This window comes from Lepidothrix coronata, unplaced genomic scaffold (genome assembly GCF_001604755.1).
Source record: "Lepidothrix coronata isolate B3197 unplaced genomic scaffold, Lepidothrix_coronata-1.0 Scaffold132, whole genome shotgun sequence".
NCBI classification, from domain to species: domain Eukaryota; kingdom Metazoa; phylum Chordata; class Aves; order Passeriformes; family Pipridae; genus Lepidothrix; species Lepidothrix coronata.
In genome coordinates this window covers 86303-102208 of record NW_016690312.1, presented here as the reverse complement: position 1 = coordinate 102208, position 15906 = coordinate 86303, and the positions used below count along the sequence as shown (strand labels likewise).

Here is a 15906-nt window from a genome sequence, read left to right as displayed (position 1 = left end):
TAAGGAGGGGGTTTTTTGCCAAAATGCTTCAGGCATTTAGTTCTGAAAACTAATTTCTGAATTGGGTGCTATGCTAATAATGTATTCCAACCCCAGGCTGCCTGTAATCCCTCACAGACTCTCTCCTCCCTGGTTTCCCATTAGCAGAGCATCTGTCTTCTCACTGCTGTATTGTTTGCTCTCTGCATGGGACCCTTAGTACATGGGATACAACAATGCAAGAAATTCATGGGATCGCATTAAGAGAGGGAGAAAATATCAAATTTGGTTTCATGCAGATGGAGTTTTGTTGTTGTTTTTTCACACACATATTTAAATGCAGCAATTAAAATGAACTGGACAAAATGAGGCCTTCTCAGGCTCAAAGATATGGGAGCCTTATGGCAGGTGACAGAGATTAACTAAAGGAAAACAGTCCAGAACTTTACTCTTCATCTCATTATATCTTGTTGCTTCACTCTGTCTTGCAGAGTGAGCAAACACCACACAGCACTTGACTTCTTGCTTCTGCCCTTCCACTTTGTCATGTCTGAAGGACAAGGGGAGGGCAAGGAGGGACTTCATCTTCTGCACAGAGGTCTGGCCACACACAAAACTCTGCCCAAAGCCAGGAATTCAGCTGGGAGAGAACCCTGCCTCGAGCAGTCAAGCATTTTACAGCCTCTGAGAAGGGAACAGCCATCTATACCCTACAGAACCTCCAGAGCCCTGTGTGTCAGCACTCACCAAGGCTACTGTCTGATTAATTAAGAGCCAATAATGATTTTTTTACCTAGGCCTTCCTTGGAAGCTTTGCAGTGGCAATAATCAAGAAAAAAGCCTGAAGCACCAGCTTTAACTCTGCATCATATCATACAGTCCAACATTTATTAACTTGATTCTCATTGTACAGCACTTCATATTGCACCCACTCTTGCTGGGGCTTATTCACCGTCACCGCTACCATCTACCATGCACACTGGGAAACAAACTGTCTCCATAAGAACCTACCTTCCTGGAAAAAAAATAATCTGGATTTTATTCATAACAGTTGTTGAGAGATTTCCATTCAAAACATAACAGCAAGTAAACCCCACGTTTATTACTGAAGTGGAAACGCCACTTTCTCACATCGAACTTTTTTCTAACTCTCCCATAGAAAAAAAAATTAATGCTGTCTGCTTACAAGTGTTTGGCAGAAGTTACACATAATTAGAAAGAGCTTGAGTTCTTTTAAGTGTGCTTCAGTTATTGTAATTTACTTTTCAATGCAATATTAAGAAAAATGGGATAGTCTGACTTTTTGGATCACCATCTCAAGAGCAAAGAGGGGAGCGACTGTCTGGCATGAGACCAACTGGACTTTGTAACATGCTCTTCCAAACATTCCACTAGCAAATGTAACCTATGGGATGGTTACAAAAGCCAGTCAATAGTGATACATCTCGGAAAAAAAACATCTTTGTCTTTCCTTGTCTGTTTTGCCAGGTCCCATTGACTCATCCAATAACCTGTGACCCACTGCAGGCACTGGAGTGTCCTTTTAGTGAGCACAGACCTTCCTCACACACTGAAATTTCACTGCATTATGTTTGTCCCCATTATCACCTGGGCCTGTGACTGCTCTTCCATAAACCAGGGATTGTTCTGGCCTCAGTGGGTTTCCTCCTGCAGCCCCTCTCTGTTCCCTGGCAGACCTGTCTTGTGCCCCGTGCTCAGTGTTCACCCTCAGCTCCTCAGCCTCAGGGCCAACATTTCATATAGGCCCCAGCTTTAAAAATCTGTCCTCTGGGATGAATTCCCAGGAGAAAATCCAGACTCTCCTGAAGTCAATGGGACTTCTGCCACCAGCTTCCATGGACTCCTTGATCCAGACACAGCACTACAGCGTTGTGCTGCAATGAGAGGTGAACCCAAACTGTCAGCTCTGCACACTCTTCACACTGATTCACATCCAAGTCCAAAGTGCAGAGGGGAATCAATATTTGACTCTCTCTACAGATTTTGAAACTTGAATTTTAAGTCCATTTGTAGGTTCGACCCAATGCTTCAATTCAGAACACCCTGATTAATCATCATTAAAGTCACATTCATTTATCAAATAAAACCAGGGCCACTGGCATACTACAGACTTAGGAAAAAACGAGGAAGGAAAGTATTCAAATGTTTTTGGCAGGGAGGGGCTGGAGAGAGACACACACAAGCAGGAACACGAACTGCACTCCCTCTGCCCCCGTTCCAGTAACACTGGGAACTGTTTGCCTTTGTTTCAGTGACAGTATCTGGGAGCACAGCAACACTCAGCATTCCTGATGCCTCTGCAGCTCCTGTCCCAACAGAGCCATCCGTGCCTTGAAAACACTCGCAGACCTCCTTAGGCTTCTGCACATCAGGAATACTGCAGCAGATCCCTTTCCAAGGTTTGATTCCATCACTCTGCTAAACATCTCAATAAACACCCGTGTCTGTGTGTTCTCTGAGTGGAGCATGGATTTTAATAGCAACTCTCCCAAACAGAACATCCTCCCAGTTATCTAGAACTGTGTTTGCTCTGGGATTCCCATCAAGTATAAAAGGACACAAGCTGCAGCTTCAATTATTCACCTTTTCAACCAAGTCTCTTTTTTTCTGAGTCTCACTCAGCAGCAACAGGCTCTCTGGCTAATGCACCAGTCCCAGGGCTCCCCTCCCAGGGGGGACCTCCAAACATTTATACTCCTTGAGATGGAAAATCAAACCTCTGACTGCAGCTGACACCAACTTCCATTACACTAAATAAAAACTCTCTTCCATGGGCCCCAGCACGTGAGACAGGCCATTTCCCACACTGCCAGGCTTGGAGAACAGCTTGTGCACAGACTGAGAAGAAAAGCCTCATTAGTATTAATATTTACATGGTAGCCATGCACAGGAGCCCGAGTTAGGACAAGGGTCTTGTGTTTAGTGCTACAGGACACAAAGGTGCAAGCCCTGCTCTAACAAACTGCCCATGGCTCAGCTAGAACTCCACAGATATCCTGTTCCTTCCCCCACAAAAGGCTGATCACTCCCATTTCCCACCTCCCCACCAGTCTTGCAAACCCTGCTCCTTCTGCACTTGTACAATCCCTGAGAGTTTGACAGTTGAGGAAATATGTGAGGGCCTGGATGTTCTCCATAGCCAACTTTTGGGTTGCAGTGGCCAACTGTGGAGCAAAGAGGAGGAGAGTGTCCTGAGCAGGGACCAGTCCTGGTGCAGGAGAGAGAAGGATCCCAAGCCCCACTAGATGGGATGGAGAGGACAAGGAAGGCTGGAGAGGCAGCAGCAGGGCTGCCACTGGGGGCTGCTTGTCCTCCTCCTGCCACAGCCTCAGCCTCTCCCTGCAGAAGGGAAGGAGGGCACGGAACCAGAGAGACAGCAGCCCACAGCCCTCCCAGGGCCTGGGGAGGGCAGGAAGGGGCCACCCAAAAGCTCCTGGAGGGGAGGAAGGGGCCACCTCAAGGCTCCAGGAGGTTTGCAATGTGCCAAGTCACTTTGCACGGCTGGCATGTGCAAAATGAAGTTTTTAGAGCCTTTTTTCTCGAGGATTTATGGGCAAAGTTCCTCCAGTCTCACTCACTGAAATGGATGAACAGCTTTAGATGAAACTTTGAGCAACTAATGACAGCAGAGTTTGCCAGAGGCAAAAACCTGGCACAAAGAAGTTCAGCCTAAATGATTAAATTTGGCAAAGTTATATATAAGAGAGTGAAAGAGAACATCTTAAAAGGAGAAGTTTTGGCTGACCTTAATGCTGTGCACTGCAGCTTGTGGTGTCTTTAATAGGTTATTTCCAGAGCATCTGAGTGTCTTCCAGTAGTGCATTAAGCAATGTAACATCTGTCACAAGGTTCATTTTCCCTCTCATCTCCTCCCTCGAGGGAAATTCCCTCATTTCTTAACCTCTACTGGACCCCCACTCAATAATGTTCATTACCTCAAGAGAGAAAGCAAAAGCCTATCAAAAAGGGGGAAAAAAAAGGAAAAGAGATAGATAATAGATCTAAGATTCAGGCTGCTTTGGTGACATTTTAAAAGTCTTTTCTGCCAAGAAAAACAGTAATTTCTTTTAAATTTCTTTACATGATATTTAAGCATTGAAAAGGAAAGACAAAATTATTGAGCTATTTTTCCTTCACCCGTGATTATGCAGCAATTTATCAACAAAATGAAACAGGAACATCTGACTGGGATTATTTATTATACAGTAAGGCATTTATTTTTTGTTCACTTCACCAGGAACAGTGTCTCTGTTATGGCTAGTTAGCCATCTGTGTCCGAAGAGCTTTCAGGAAAGGATTAAACTGTCATTTGTTTTATTTCCTTTCATGAAATAACCATCCTAACAGAGCTGGGGCAACACTTGGGTATTGCTGGACTTGCTACCTTAAGGTGGCGTGTAAAGGAGTAACTGGATCTTCCCTGGAGCTAAAGCAAAGCAAAGCAAAGTTTGGGGGGGTTGTGTTTGTTCTTTTTGCTCCTCACACTGAGTAACAGGCAGTGTCCTCCTGGAAATGGCACAGATTGGGCAATGGCTGTGCCATGCTTAGGCAGAAGTGGAATTACCCGGGGATTTATTTTTTGAAATCTGATTCATTCAGTACATTCAGTTGGAATGGCCTGGGTTTAAGCACTGAGAGAATGTGCAGCTGATCAGGGTTGGAAGCAGGAGGCTGATAAAAAAATCTCAGAAGGTAGAGGTATTCCATGTCCTCCAGGTGTGGGGATTCCCAGCCTCACCCCTCCATTCCCAGCCCCATGCATCCAAGGCCAGCACCACGAGGACAACCAGGTTATGTGGCATCCCTTCCCCATCTACAACTCCACAAGTGGCTCTAAAAACTTGGAACACCTGGAAAGAATGAGAACAATAGGCTGCCTGGTTCAGAGACAGATGATCCGTGCCCTCAGTAAGAGCAAACATGTGGGAAAACTATTTGCTGGAAGAATGTCCCTGGTGGCTATTGCAGGGTGTCTGTGCCTTGGGCTGCACGGTGCCAACTGCTCATCATGAGTCACACCCACATGTCACTCACAGCTTTGGGCCACAAACCAAAAGTGCTTTTCCAAGCAAGGGGCAGATTTGGAGTGCTTGGCTTGTAGGTCACGTTTTACAGACTGATTTTTTGGGAACATGTGGAAGCCAAAGCTCTCGGGCACTCGTGGTGCTTTAAGTGACGACGTGCTCTTCGAAAATGAGACCTGCACAGGATTTCATGGGATTTTGCTGAAGTGCAAAAGTTTCTGGGATGGAAGAGACTCACCTGGAGCAGCTGCCCCAGCACTGTGCTGAACCTTGAGGGGACACTTCAGCCAAGGAGGGTGAGCCCTTGCCCTTACAACAAGTGCCAAACATTTGAAAGGATCAGAAAATGGCTTCTCAAGGTCTTGGCTTCCAGGACCACACTTGATACTGCAGTGAATTCCATGTGCCACCTCTGATCGAGAGGAAAAGCTGATCTGTCTTGAGTGAGTGGGAATTAAAAGACCCAGGTATCCCATAGGAACCACAGCTCTGGAGGCTGCTCCAGCAGGAGCTGGCCTGGCACAGCAAACAGCGGCATTGCAGGAGAAATAAAATACTGACATCTATAGGATGTTAAGCATTTCCAACAGCTACAATAGGAAGACACCCATAAATAATATCCATTCTTCCCCTAAAATTTCCTACATTGGTTCACCTCAAGAACCAGTTCAGCTTTCCTGCCCACCATTGTTCACATGCTCCTCATTGCAGCCCCAAAGTCTCTGTGTCTGGCCTGGACTGGCCCACAGGACATTCCCGGTGTGACCCCAGGGATGGTGGGGAAGAAGCACCTGCAGCGATAAATGGGACAGCCAGAGGCAGCAGTGGGGATGGACAGAGCTCTGCTGGAATGACAGCCCTCCCTGGGAAGGGCCCAGGCTCTGCTCCAGGTTCCAGGGAGGCTCCAGCCACCACCCCCCATCCCCATGTACAGTACATTTGCCAGCAGCTTCGGGATTCCTCCTGCTGGGAGGGCACACAAGGGGCTCATTCCCACCTCTGCTGCTTTGGGGGGTCTGTGAGCAAGGAACCATCCACTCCTCACACCTGGCTGTCCCCGGGAATCCATGGAAAGGTCACGAGGCTGTTGCAAACCCGACCAGGAACACACAGGCCATTATTCCCTGGCTTTCCCCAAGGTCCCTGGTGTGACAGCACTGCACCTCCTGCCCAAACTGTCTGAGGCTGCTCTGCTTTTTAATTCCTACTATGTTTGTGTCATACTTGAAATAACCTGGTCACAAGCTGTGGGGCTGCAAATCCACAGAGCTGTGCCCATGTTCTCAAACCTACAGGAGCATCTAATTCTCCTGATCGACTCCCAGACAAACAAAAGCCAAGAAAGAGTAAGGACATCAACAGCAGGCAGCACTGTCTCAGCATAAATAGAATTATAATGCTGGTAGGCTGACTCTGTTTACACTCCCAAATTAAAATAACCTTTTTCTTATCCCCCTGCTTAACTTCCCTACCATCCCACTCCCATACTGTCAGCAGGGAATCCTGCTGCACTCCAGGGAAGCTGCACAAAGATTTGGAGTCACCACAGAGACTGAAATCCTCAGTTATACAGAAAAAGCATTTGGCCACCTGCTTTGGACTGAAAATACCTCTTTTTAGAGAGGATTGGGGTTTCCAAGTTGTCAGGAGCAAGACCTGGGAAGATAAAGTAGTAAAAATAATTTCCTTTTTAATGGCAACTTTGTGGCCTTTTCAACTTAGAGAAAAACTTTGAGCTTTCTCTGTCCACAGAACTCTAAAACAGGCAAAGCTGTTTTATTTTATTAGTGAAACAACACAATTCCTAGTATTCTTGCTATGACATTTGCTCGGGGAGCTGAGAGAAGAAGCAGTGAGCTGAGCACGAGCAGGGACAATGGCAGGATTTGATTTCTCCTGCTGCCTTACACAGCAGTGAGTCCCTTGGTCCTCCTCTCCCCCTCCCTCTGTGCTACTGGGAACCTGCTAAAACACACCTGTGGGAGGTTTGGGCTTTTAAATCCGTGTCCTAAATGTCCCAACAGTTCCCTAACTTGCAGAAAGTTTATTCCTATCAGGCCTTTAATCTCAGTTTTTTGGGAAAATCACTGCAAGTATCTCCCTTCAGAAGCCCACAACAGAACATGTCCAAGAGCTAAAGAGGTTCCCCCCATCCCATGAAAACTGAATGTTCTCCAAAAGATTAAGATTTTTAGATTTAAAATTCTCGTGTTCAGGCTGAAATTACAAGCTAATAACAACAATCATGTCATTAAGTCTGGATAAAAGGTTTTGATCATGAGGAAAGTACATTCCTACACAGTTCAAATTAAAAATCTCAAAGGTTTGAGCCCCTCCCTCTCACACTCCACCTCCTGTCCCTCACCCTGTGCTTCTGCAGAAACACAGGAAAGAAAGAGCTGAAAAAAAGCAAGGAAGAAAAAAATACTTTTCTCTCCAGAATGCAAGAAAAACAGTAACAAGTTCCAGTTATCACAAGAAACTTATTTTCTGCACAAAATACAGTTTGTTTTTTTCCAACGGGCTCCAGCTCACAGGCAGGCTGTGAGTAAAAGTGTAATGCATGAAGGCAAATATGGCTTATATTGTAGGAATTTCCATGATTTTTATGGATTGCATTGATGAGAAAGGCATTTGCACTCTCTGAAGTACCAGTTTTGTTGTGGGATATACTTTGAATAATTCCTTTGCAAAAAGCACGATTATATATTCATTAGAAATGGAAAGTTGTTCTGGAAGATCTAAGCTTCTAAATTAATGGTATTTCAATAACTGAGGTGGCATAAATTAAACATACTGACTCTCCAATTCATCTTCCTCTAAGCCATAATATATCATTGCTCTCTAATTGCAATTCCCTGCCATGCTGTCCCTCTTCATCTTAATTCTAAATGGTCTGCCACTTATCAAACCATTTCTGTGCACTGCACAATCCTCACCCTGAACTGCTCAAATGTTTTATTTTGGAACAACACAGCTCAGCCACAAGCATCATTTTTCTCTTCATGACTTAGTCTCTACTGAAGTAAATCATGGAGAGAACAGGAGTTGTCCCTCTGTGGCCAACAGTTCTCAGCTAATCCCAGCCCAGCCCCAGCCCTGGGAGCAGAGCAGGGATTAAGCTGTGCCTGCACAAAGCCACTCCGTGCTCCCGGCAGGAACAGCTCCCTCCTGTTAGGATTGGTATTCCCCACATGTTTCACTTGGAGCTTGGCAGCCCAGGCTCTGTGGCTGCAGTTCAAGTCCCAGGCTTGAGCAGCTCCAGTGTTTATTCTCATAATTTACACTTTGGGACGGCTTATAGACAGTTATGTACTTGGGTTTACAGCCACCACTTCAAACCCAGGGTCTGATCCTGCTGCTGTGGAGTCAGGGGTAGAGGATTCCCAATTCCACCACTGGCAGGAGGCCCCACATCACAAAACCATCTCTCAAAGCAAACAAGTTAATATAAAACACTGCTTTGGTTTAGAAATAATAAAAAAATGCCTGAAATCTTACTTACTAGGAAGTCTTCTTCACAGTACACCTTGCCATTGACATTGTAGAATGCTTTTCCTCGTAGTCTTCTCCCTGTTTAAACACAGGACCGTCAGAATTTTGTGCTCCATCCCCAAACCCAGTTGTTCAGGATGTGAAGTGAAAAGCACATCCTTCAGTGCCTGTCTGTGGGGTCTGTCCCTAGCCCTCCTCCTCTCCAGAGGGTCCCATCCAGAGACAGGGGTGAGGGTCAAGCTCTTGGTTCTATCCTGCCTTACCAAATCAGGCACCAAACCTTGCCTCAGGTATCATCTAAATATTACCTCCAAGTGCAGGTTATGGAACCCAGCTGACAGAAGTTCCTGGGAAACTTCAAATCTAAACCCAAAAATAATTTGGGGAAAAAGACTCCTTTGCAAATTGAGACAATTTTCTTGGCAGGTAAAATCCCAGTGGGCACACAGCCACTACCATCAACAGCATGTCTGTCCCCAAAGGACCAAGCAAGGACACTGCATATGGATGTTCCTGCCACCCTTAGAAATATGCCATAGCATATATCAATGCCATAGCAACTTCCTGAGACACTAAAGCAGTACAAGGCACACATGATGGAGGGAAGGGCAGGAAAATCACACCATAAACAAGAGATTTTGTATTCCAGTTTTGACATTTGCCATCTCATTAGCCCTTGTGGAACTCTACTGACAAAGCCTGTGATGGTCATTAATTAACTGATGGCTCCCTTTACAGCAAAGAACTGCACAGCAGACTCCAAAGAGTCCCAAAAAAAAGGATTAAAGCCAGGAATTCAAGAACCACCAAGCCCCACCAGGTTTCAGATGCAGCAGATCAGAGCTGTCTTACCAGAGCTGCTCTGCTGAAAGCAACGTTGTTCTGCCAGTGTAACACAGGGAGAGGGCAAAACACACTCATCCCAGCTCACCTTACTCCCACTGTGCCAGGGTCCCACTGGCCAAACTCCCAGGCAGTGGGTGCTCTCCCCAGCCCTGTGCAGCCCTGCCAGGCAGATGGCACAGGGATGTGCTGGCAGGGACACGGAGCCAGGGAACCCACAGGTCAACAGATGGCCCCTCCAGGTCACTGCCAAAGCTCCACTCACAGAGTGAGCCTGGACATCTCCTCCAGCTCCACCATAACCACCACAACCTCCGGGAGGGTTGGACTCCGCGGGCCAGCGGGCTGAGCCAGCTGGCCAGTGCTGAGGGGCAGGAGTGCTCTCCACCGTTTCCATAAACAATGTGGAGGAAAATGTGATTAATTTCCAGTGCTTGAAAGTGCCTTTGACACGTTGCCACTGCGATCCAACCCTGGGAAACAGCGTGTGGCACAGAGAAGTTGGGATCTGGGCTGATGCTCTGGGAAGTCACATGCTGCATGTGGCTGTCTGGTGGTTTTACTGTCGTGGCCCAGGGAAATGCTTCTTTTGTGTGCACATTCTTGGGCTGTCGATCTCACGGGCTGCTGTCTCCATATTGCTGGTAGGTGGAGTCAGCCCTTGTTTGTCTTTCCAGCTGCCTGGTAGCTCTGGTGGGGACCAGGAGCCCTGTGGTGTGGGCAACATGTTTATCTCCTCTGAGAGCCTTAGGTAAATCTGTGCCATCCACCAAACAAGGCACAGGGCTGGGACAGCAATCAGGGGGCCATGGGGCCTCTCTCGACTGATGCAGGAGCAACCACCTCTAGAACTTCCCTCCTGCTTATCCAAGCTGGTTTTGAACCTCTCCAGTGAAAGGTAAAAGCACATGGAATGGAAGGAAGAAAGGGAAAGAGGCCAGAATGGCTTTTTAAAGGACACACTGTCGGTGTCGAGCCCAGCCCTGGAACACGACTTTAGATGGTGGGCATAAAGTGGCTGCCCCCAGGCAGGGCCTTGCATGGTGCAGCACTGCCATCGTGCTCACACACACCTGCCAGGGTGTTTGGTCAGGTGAGGGAGCGCTGGCCACCCCCCTCACCACACCCCACTGTGGCTGGAAGCAGCAGAGGTAGTTAGGGACAAATCCCAAAGCCGGTTCCTGGAAGGATCTGTGCAGGACAGGAACGCTCTGATATTGTGTCATAGGTTTACTTGTTCTAAACAACCAAGCAGGGAATTTTTCTTTCCCTGCTGTAAAAGAAAGATGTTGAATGAGGGAGAGGGAAAGGGTTTGCCTTGGGTGATTGATCCACACAAAGAACTAACTAGCAGGCCTGCATTCCGAGCTGATGGCCCTCCTGAGACTGTGGGGAGGGGTGAGGAGGTTTTTTTTCCTTCTCTCCTGGGAAACAGGAGGCATTTCACTTCCGCCTTAACTCAGGCAAGGTGTGTGTTGGAGGGGTCCGAGGTTCACTTTGTTCTCGGCCTGCTCATCTGGCTGTTTCTGGCCCTGGCTTGCCCCCGTTTTCCTGCACCCTGCTCTGCCCCCAGCCCGGACCTGCTCGGATTTCATGGGAGAGGTTTGACCCACCTGCAGAGGAACCTTTCTGGCCCTCCTCCGCTCCCGTGTTGGCAGTGACGTCTGACCATGGATGAAAGGGGGAATTCCCGGCCATAGCCAGCTGCAGACAGTGTGAGTTTCGTGGGAAGAGCTCCTTTTCCCCCTTCTTCCCCTTCTCGGTGGGGGGGAATCTCCATTTTGGCTTCTCCCACACACCAGGGCCGTCACAGAGCGACCGCCAGAGCCCAACAGAGCCCAACCCCTGCTGATGGTGGTTAGAACTGCGCCAAAGGATGGAAAGTATCGAACTGTTTCCTTTTTGAAGGGGACTTTTGGATACAGGACTATTGTTTGGTTGTTTTTTGTGTTCTTTTGTTGTTCTGCCAATACACATACATCCATTAATAAGGGGCTGTTATTTTTTCTTTCTCCACACTTCCTCAACTGGAGCCTCTTAATTTCGGATTTACAAGTGCTTAGAAGGAGGAGCTTGGTCTTCCTCATAACTCATCCTCCTTAGCAAAACTCTTCAGTCTCATTAAACTGAGACATATAGGGGGGTCAGCAGAAAGTGCAGGAGGATCTGTATCCCAGTGTGCAGAGCCTGGCAGTGCTGAGGCTGATCAGAATGGCCCAAATTCTGCTCCCGTTGTTTCCTTAGCAAAGCATCACCGGCAGGAGCCAGGAGGGGCAGAGCTTTCCTGGACTGGGATGAAGTGGGAAGCCTCTGACCCAGAGCAAACAAGGCAAACCTGATGTTTTGGAGTGGCTCTCAGACTTCTGATATCAGATGGGTTTGGCAGCTGATTGCCCTGTGACACAGACTCACCTGAGCCCAAGCCCAGCCAGGATCCTCCACACCAGCCCTGTGAGCCCCATTCCCAGCCCATCCTACAAGCCTGAGACCTCTGCCCTACAGAGCACTCCCAGCACAACACCTTTCAAAACTGAGGGAAATACTGTTTTCACCATTTTCCAGCTAAAAAACCCGAGATACTTATTAGGGAACAGACTTGCCTAAACTCATAAAGCAGGCAAGCAGCTTGCTCACATGATAATGACTATCATTAGCAATGACTAATAAGATTGACAGACCTTTTACCTTAGAAGAATTTCATTCAGGGATAGTACAACAGTTATCTTAAAACCAAGAAACAGCAAGTTTATCACTCAAACAGCTGCTGTGGATGCCTATATTGGCTTTTTCATTCTGCATTTTAGAAATAAAGACAAAAGCCTACGTTCCCCTTGCCCTCCAGAAGAGTTTGCTAAATGCCAACACTGAACACAGTCAAACACCGCACTCGGAGGGAAAACTGCAATCCAGAGGGAAGTGCTGGCAGCTGCAGCCAGGGAGACAGGAATCCCAAGGAGAGGCAGTGCTGGGGCCCCAGCCCAGAGCAGCCATGCACCAGGGTGGGTGCAACACCTCAGGCTGGGGTACCTGCCCCGAGCTCGAGGCACTGCACAAAGGAGTTCACCTCTCAAGGTCCTGGATAACTCAGGGGCCTGCACAGCACCAGCCTGTTCCACGTAGCTGTAACCCACTATTATCAGTTTGGCAGAGATTACAAGTTAAAACCCCCCTGATGTTCCTTCATCCAGCTGAGCAAAGCACCTGGCCAGCCACAGGAGATAATATCATCCTGCCCGCTGGCACACAGGACCTGCTGCTTGGCTTTCCTCTGAATGACTGAGTCTAGCCAAGCCTGGTTACTATTTGCTTTCATAACATTGAAACAAAAAAAGTCAAGAGTTTCTGACAAAACCTGATGCAACTTGCCGGTGGCTCATTATAATAATAATGAGCAGCAGTAAGGAGCAGCCCAGCAGCGTGGGGTTTCACTGACACTGCCCTGGCTTCCTCCTCCTGCTCTGGGTGCCCTCCTCGGTGTGTCCTCCCTGTCAGACCAGTTCCCAACAGCAGCGGGGAAGATGCTGTGCTTCACACCCGGCCAGAGGAGCAGCAGCAGCTTGGCCAGGAATGCTTGGGGGTACTCTGAGACACCGAGCCTTGCAGCGTCTGCGCAGGGACCCAACCCCAACCCTCACAGGGAACTCCTTTTTTTCCCTGAGTGCTTCTCAGCCTTGTTTTACTGTACAAAATGAAGCTTATGCACTCACAGGGACAACTGCACTCACAGGGACAAATGCCTGCTGCAAGTAACGTATTTCTTGGCTGACACCCACCCCCTTGAGGGGCAGTGAGCACCAGGATAAGGGGGTTCCACCACCTCACGTGGGAGGCACAGACCTCACAAATGCTCCAGCAAACACTACAAAGATTCACGTAGATAATCTAGTACATAATAAAATACAAGCTAGAAATGACTCTGTCCCAAAGACCAATCACAATTGGTGTTTGTAACCAACATGACAAACATCCAAAAGAATGCAGGCTTTTGGAGCTTTAAAAATATATATAAAAGCAGAATCACCTCTAGGTTTTTAACATTGGTTTTCACATTTAACCAGTTTATGAGTCTCTGGTGTTTAAATGTATCTACCAACTTCCTGCAAAATCCTACTTCCTGCAAAATTTTTATCTCCTACAGGTTGCAAACTAAAAGGAAGGAACGGGAGAGCTGTTGCTTTATTGAAGGGCTCAACTCAAAGATTCGTCTTGCAAAAGGAAAAATGACACAGGCTGACACAAGCTGTCCACAACTATTCTCTCCAGCCTCTGCAACACCCCACTGTGTGGTGAAAATACACCAGCCAGGAAGACAAGATGGGGTAAAACCTTTTTCCAGTGCTGTTTCAAAAGCTGCTCCAGGCCCCCATGGAACAAACCGTGAATCAGCCCAGGTTTTCCGTTCTTGAGGAGGGGCTCCCAAAGAGCACTGGAAGTGTCCTGCCCCCACCTCCAGCTTAAAAGCATCTTCCAAGCCCTCCCTGCCCCTGCTGGCTGTGGGTATTTGCCTGTGGGGAGGTAAGTTTGTCAAGTCACAGAGTCTTCAGTGGCACATCTCCTGTCTCACACAGGATGATGCAACTGCATCAGGGGCCGACACCCCTGCCTTTGGAAGACAGGAGACAGCAATGTCTTGCTGTCACAGCATGGTCATTAGATCTAATTACTGTTTCCAGCATGCTTTGAAGTTGAAAAGTGCCAAAGCATTATAATATTTTAAGGACTTTGATGATTGAAAACACACAACTGTTTGGTAACAATCACGATTTACTAGTACTGTAGTTTCAGCAAGTTCCTGTGAGAAACCTGCATTGTCTCAGTGCCTGACGCTACTCAAACACAAACAGCTCCCCTCTGACATAATGGGAATGCTGCAGCTCCAGCCCTGCCTCCCAGAGAATGCCCGGTGTGTCCCCAGGACTCCCAGCACGCTGAAAAAACCACACCATCTTCTGATATTCAAGATGTTATGTGCCTCTTCTCACAACTTAATGCAGGAACGTTTCAGTGTTAGAGGGGACAAAAGCGAGATGACTAATAATGTCCCTGTTATTTCTGATGTTACAGCTGTGTGGAACAAGAGGATTCTATTTCAATCACAAAATGTAATTAACCCCCCCCATACGGAGTGCAATGCAAGAGTTCAGCTGTAGGTATCACTGCTAAAGATAAGAAATTCATTAGAGCAGAGTAATTAACAGTCTGAACAGCTCAAGCTATGGAATATTACTCAGTAGCTGCCATTGCTGTTGGCTGGGGACACGCCTGGGTAGCACAGAGCTGGGCTCTGGGACTGCTCCTTCCTCAAGGGCAGGACAAGGCAGGGTGGCTGTACCTGCTCTGTGCCAGGGGCCTGTCTGAGCCCCCAGCACGGCCATGCCCTGCTCCTGCTGGGAAAGGGGCACCCGGGAGCTCCTGGCTTGTCTCACAGCAGCAACACACATACACAGCATCCTCCTCTATCAGCTCTTTCTGGAGAAAAAAACTGTACCACATTGCTTCCCTCCTCGAGATTTCTCACCCCTCTTATTTTATGAACTGTCAGTTCAAAGGCTAACCAGGACATTTCAGTGAGAATCTCTCTGGTCCACGACCCGCACAGCCTTCTGAGCGCGGCAGCCCGGGCTCTTCATGCCTGGCTGACCAAAGAACTGTGCCTATCTGTTTTAGTTAGCAAGATTAAACATGGACCTAATTGCTTGTTAACTGCTCCAGACACCATCTCTGTAGTGGCTGATGTGACACCAGCACCATCACTGGTCTCATTTGCCACCTTAAGTGACAGTCTCCCAAAGTGTTCAGGCTGCAGCGACATGGCAACGCACACACAGGATTCATGTGCAACAACACTTGCTCAGATATTTCCCAAAGTGCTCAGATATTTCCTAGCTAACGTAGCAGTGAAGGGAAATTCCCATGGATTGGCCCAAAGCCCTATACAAGTGAAACCAGACACGAGGTGGCCTGGGCTGAGCAAATGCTTCTGCTGTGACCACGGTCTCCGTCACTGCTCAATGGAAACGCAAACTTTACCGAGCCAAACCCAGGATTTTTGCTTTGCAAAGCCCCCTGGGGCTCTTGCTGTGGGGCTGTTCCGATTCTGAGCTGGTCTGTGGTGCCATCCACGGGCTGCCCACGCTCCCAAATGCTGTGGGATGATGCCCAGCGCTGAGCCCGCACAGGGCAGGCGGTGCAGGGTGACCTCCCAAATGCCCTGCCCAAGACACCACGGTGGCACCACTCTCCACAGCCTCACAGCAGTATCTGGCACAGGCTGCAGCTTTTCTGCCATGCAAGGGGTGACTATCCCTCTGAAGAGCACCTGTGTGCCACTGTCTAATGACTGAGAAACTGGGACACACACAGCCCAAAAGCTGAAGAGCAAATGAAGTCTCCAGAACCCAAACCTGCTCTCCACAACCCCCCCAGGTTCGACAGCTGCTATTTCTGAACAGTGGAAGCTAAACTTTAAGTCACCAGAAGGTTCCAGGATCCGAAACTTCAAGAGAAATACCAAGTTCTACAAACACAGAATAAATCATCGAAA

General features: G+C 48.0%; 1 protein-coding gene across 3 annotated transcripts in view; it reads right to left on the bottom strand.

Moving 5' to 3' along the window:
* The window catches only part of WTIP (Wilms tumor 1 interacting protein), an 85511-nt gene that overhangs the window by 16643 nt on the left and 52962 nt on the right, over positions 1 to 15906 (bottom strand). For all 3 annotated transcript variants that reach the window (XM_017826942.1, XM_017826943.1, XM_017826944.1), the window contains one exon: positions 8530 to 8597. In XM_017826942.1, coding sequence (XP_017682431.1) covers positions 8530 to 8597 — 68 coding nt within the window. The remainder of the gene's footprint in view (positions 1 to 8529; positions 8598 to 15906) is intronic.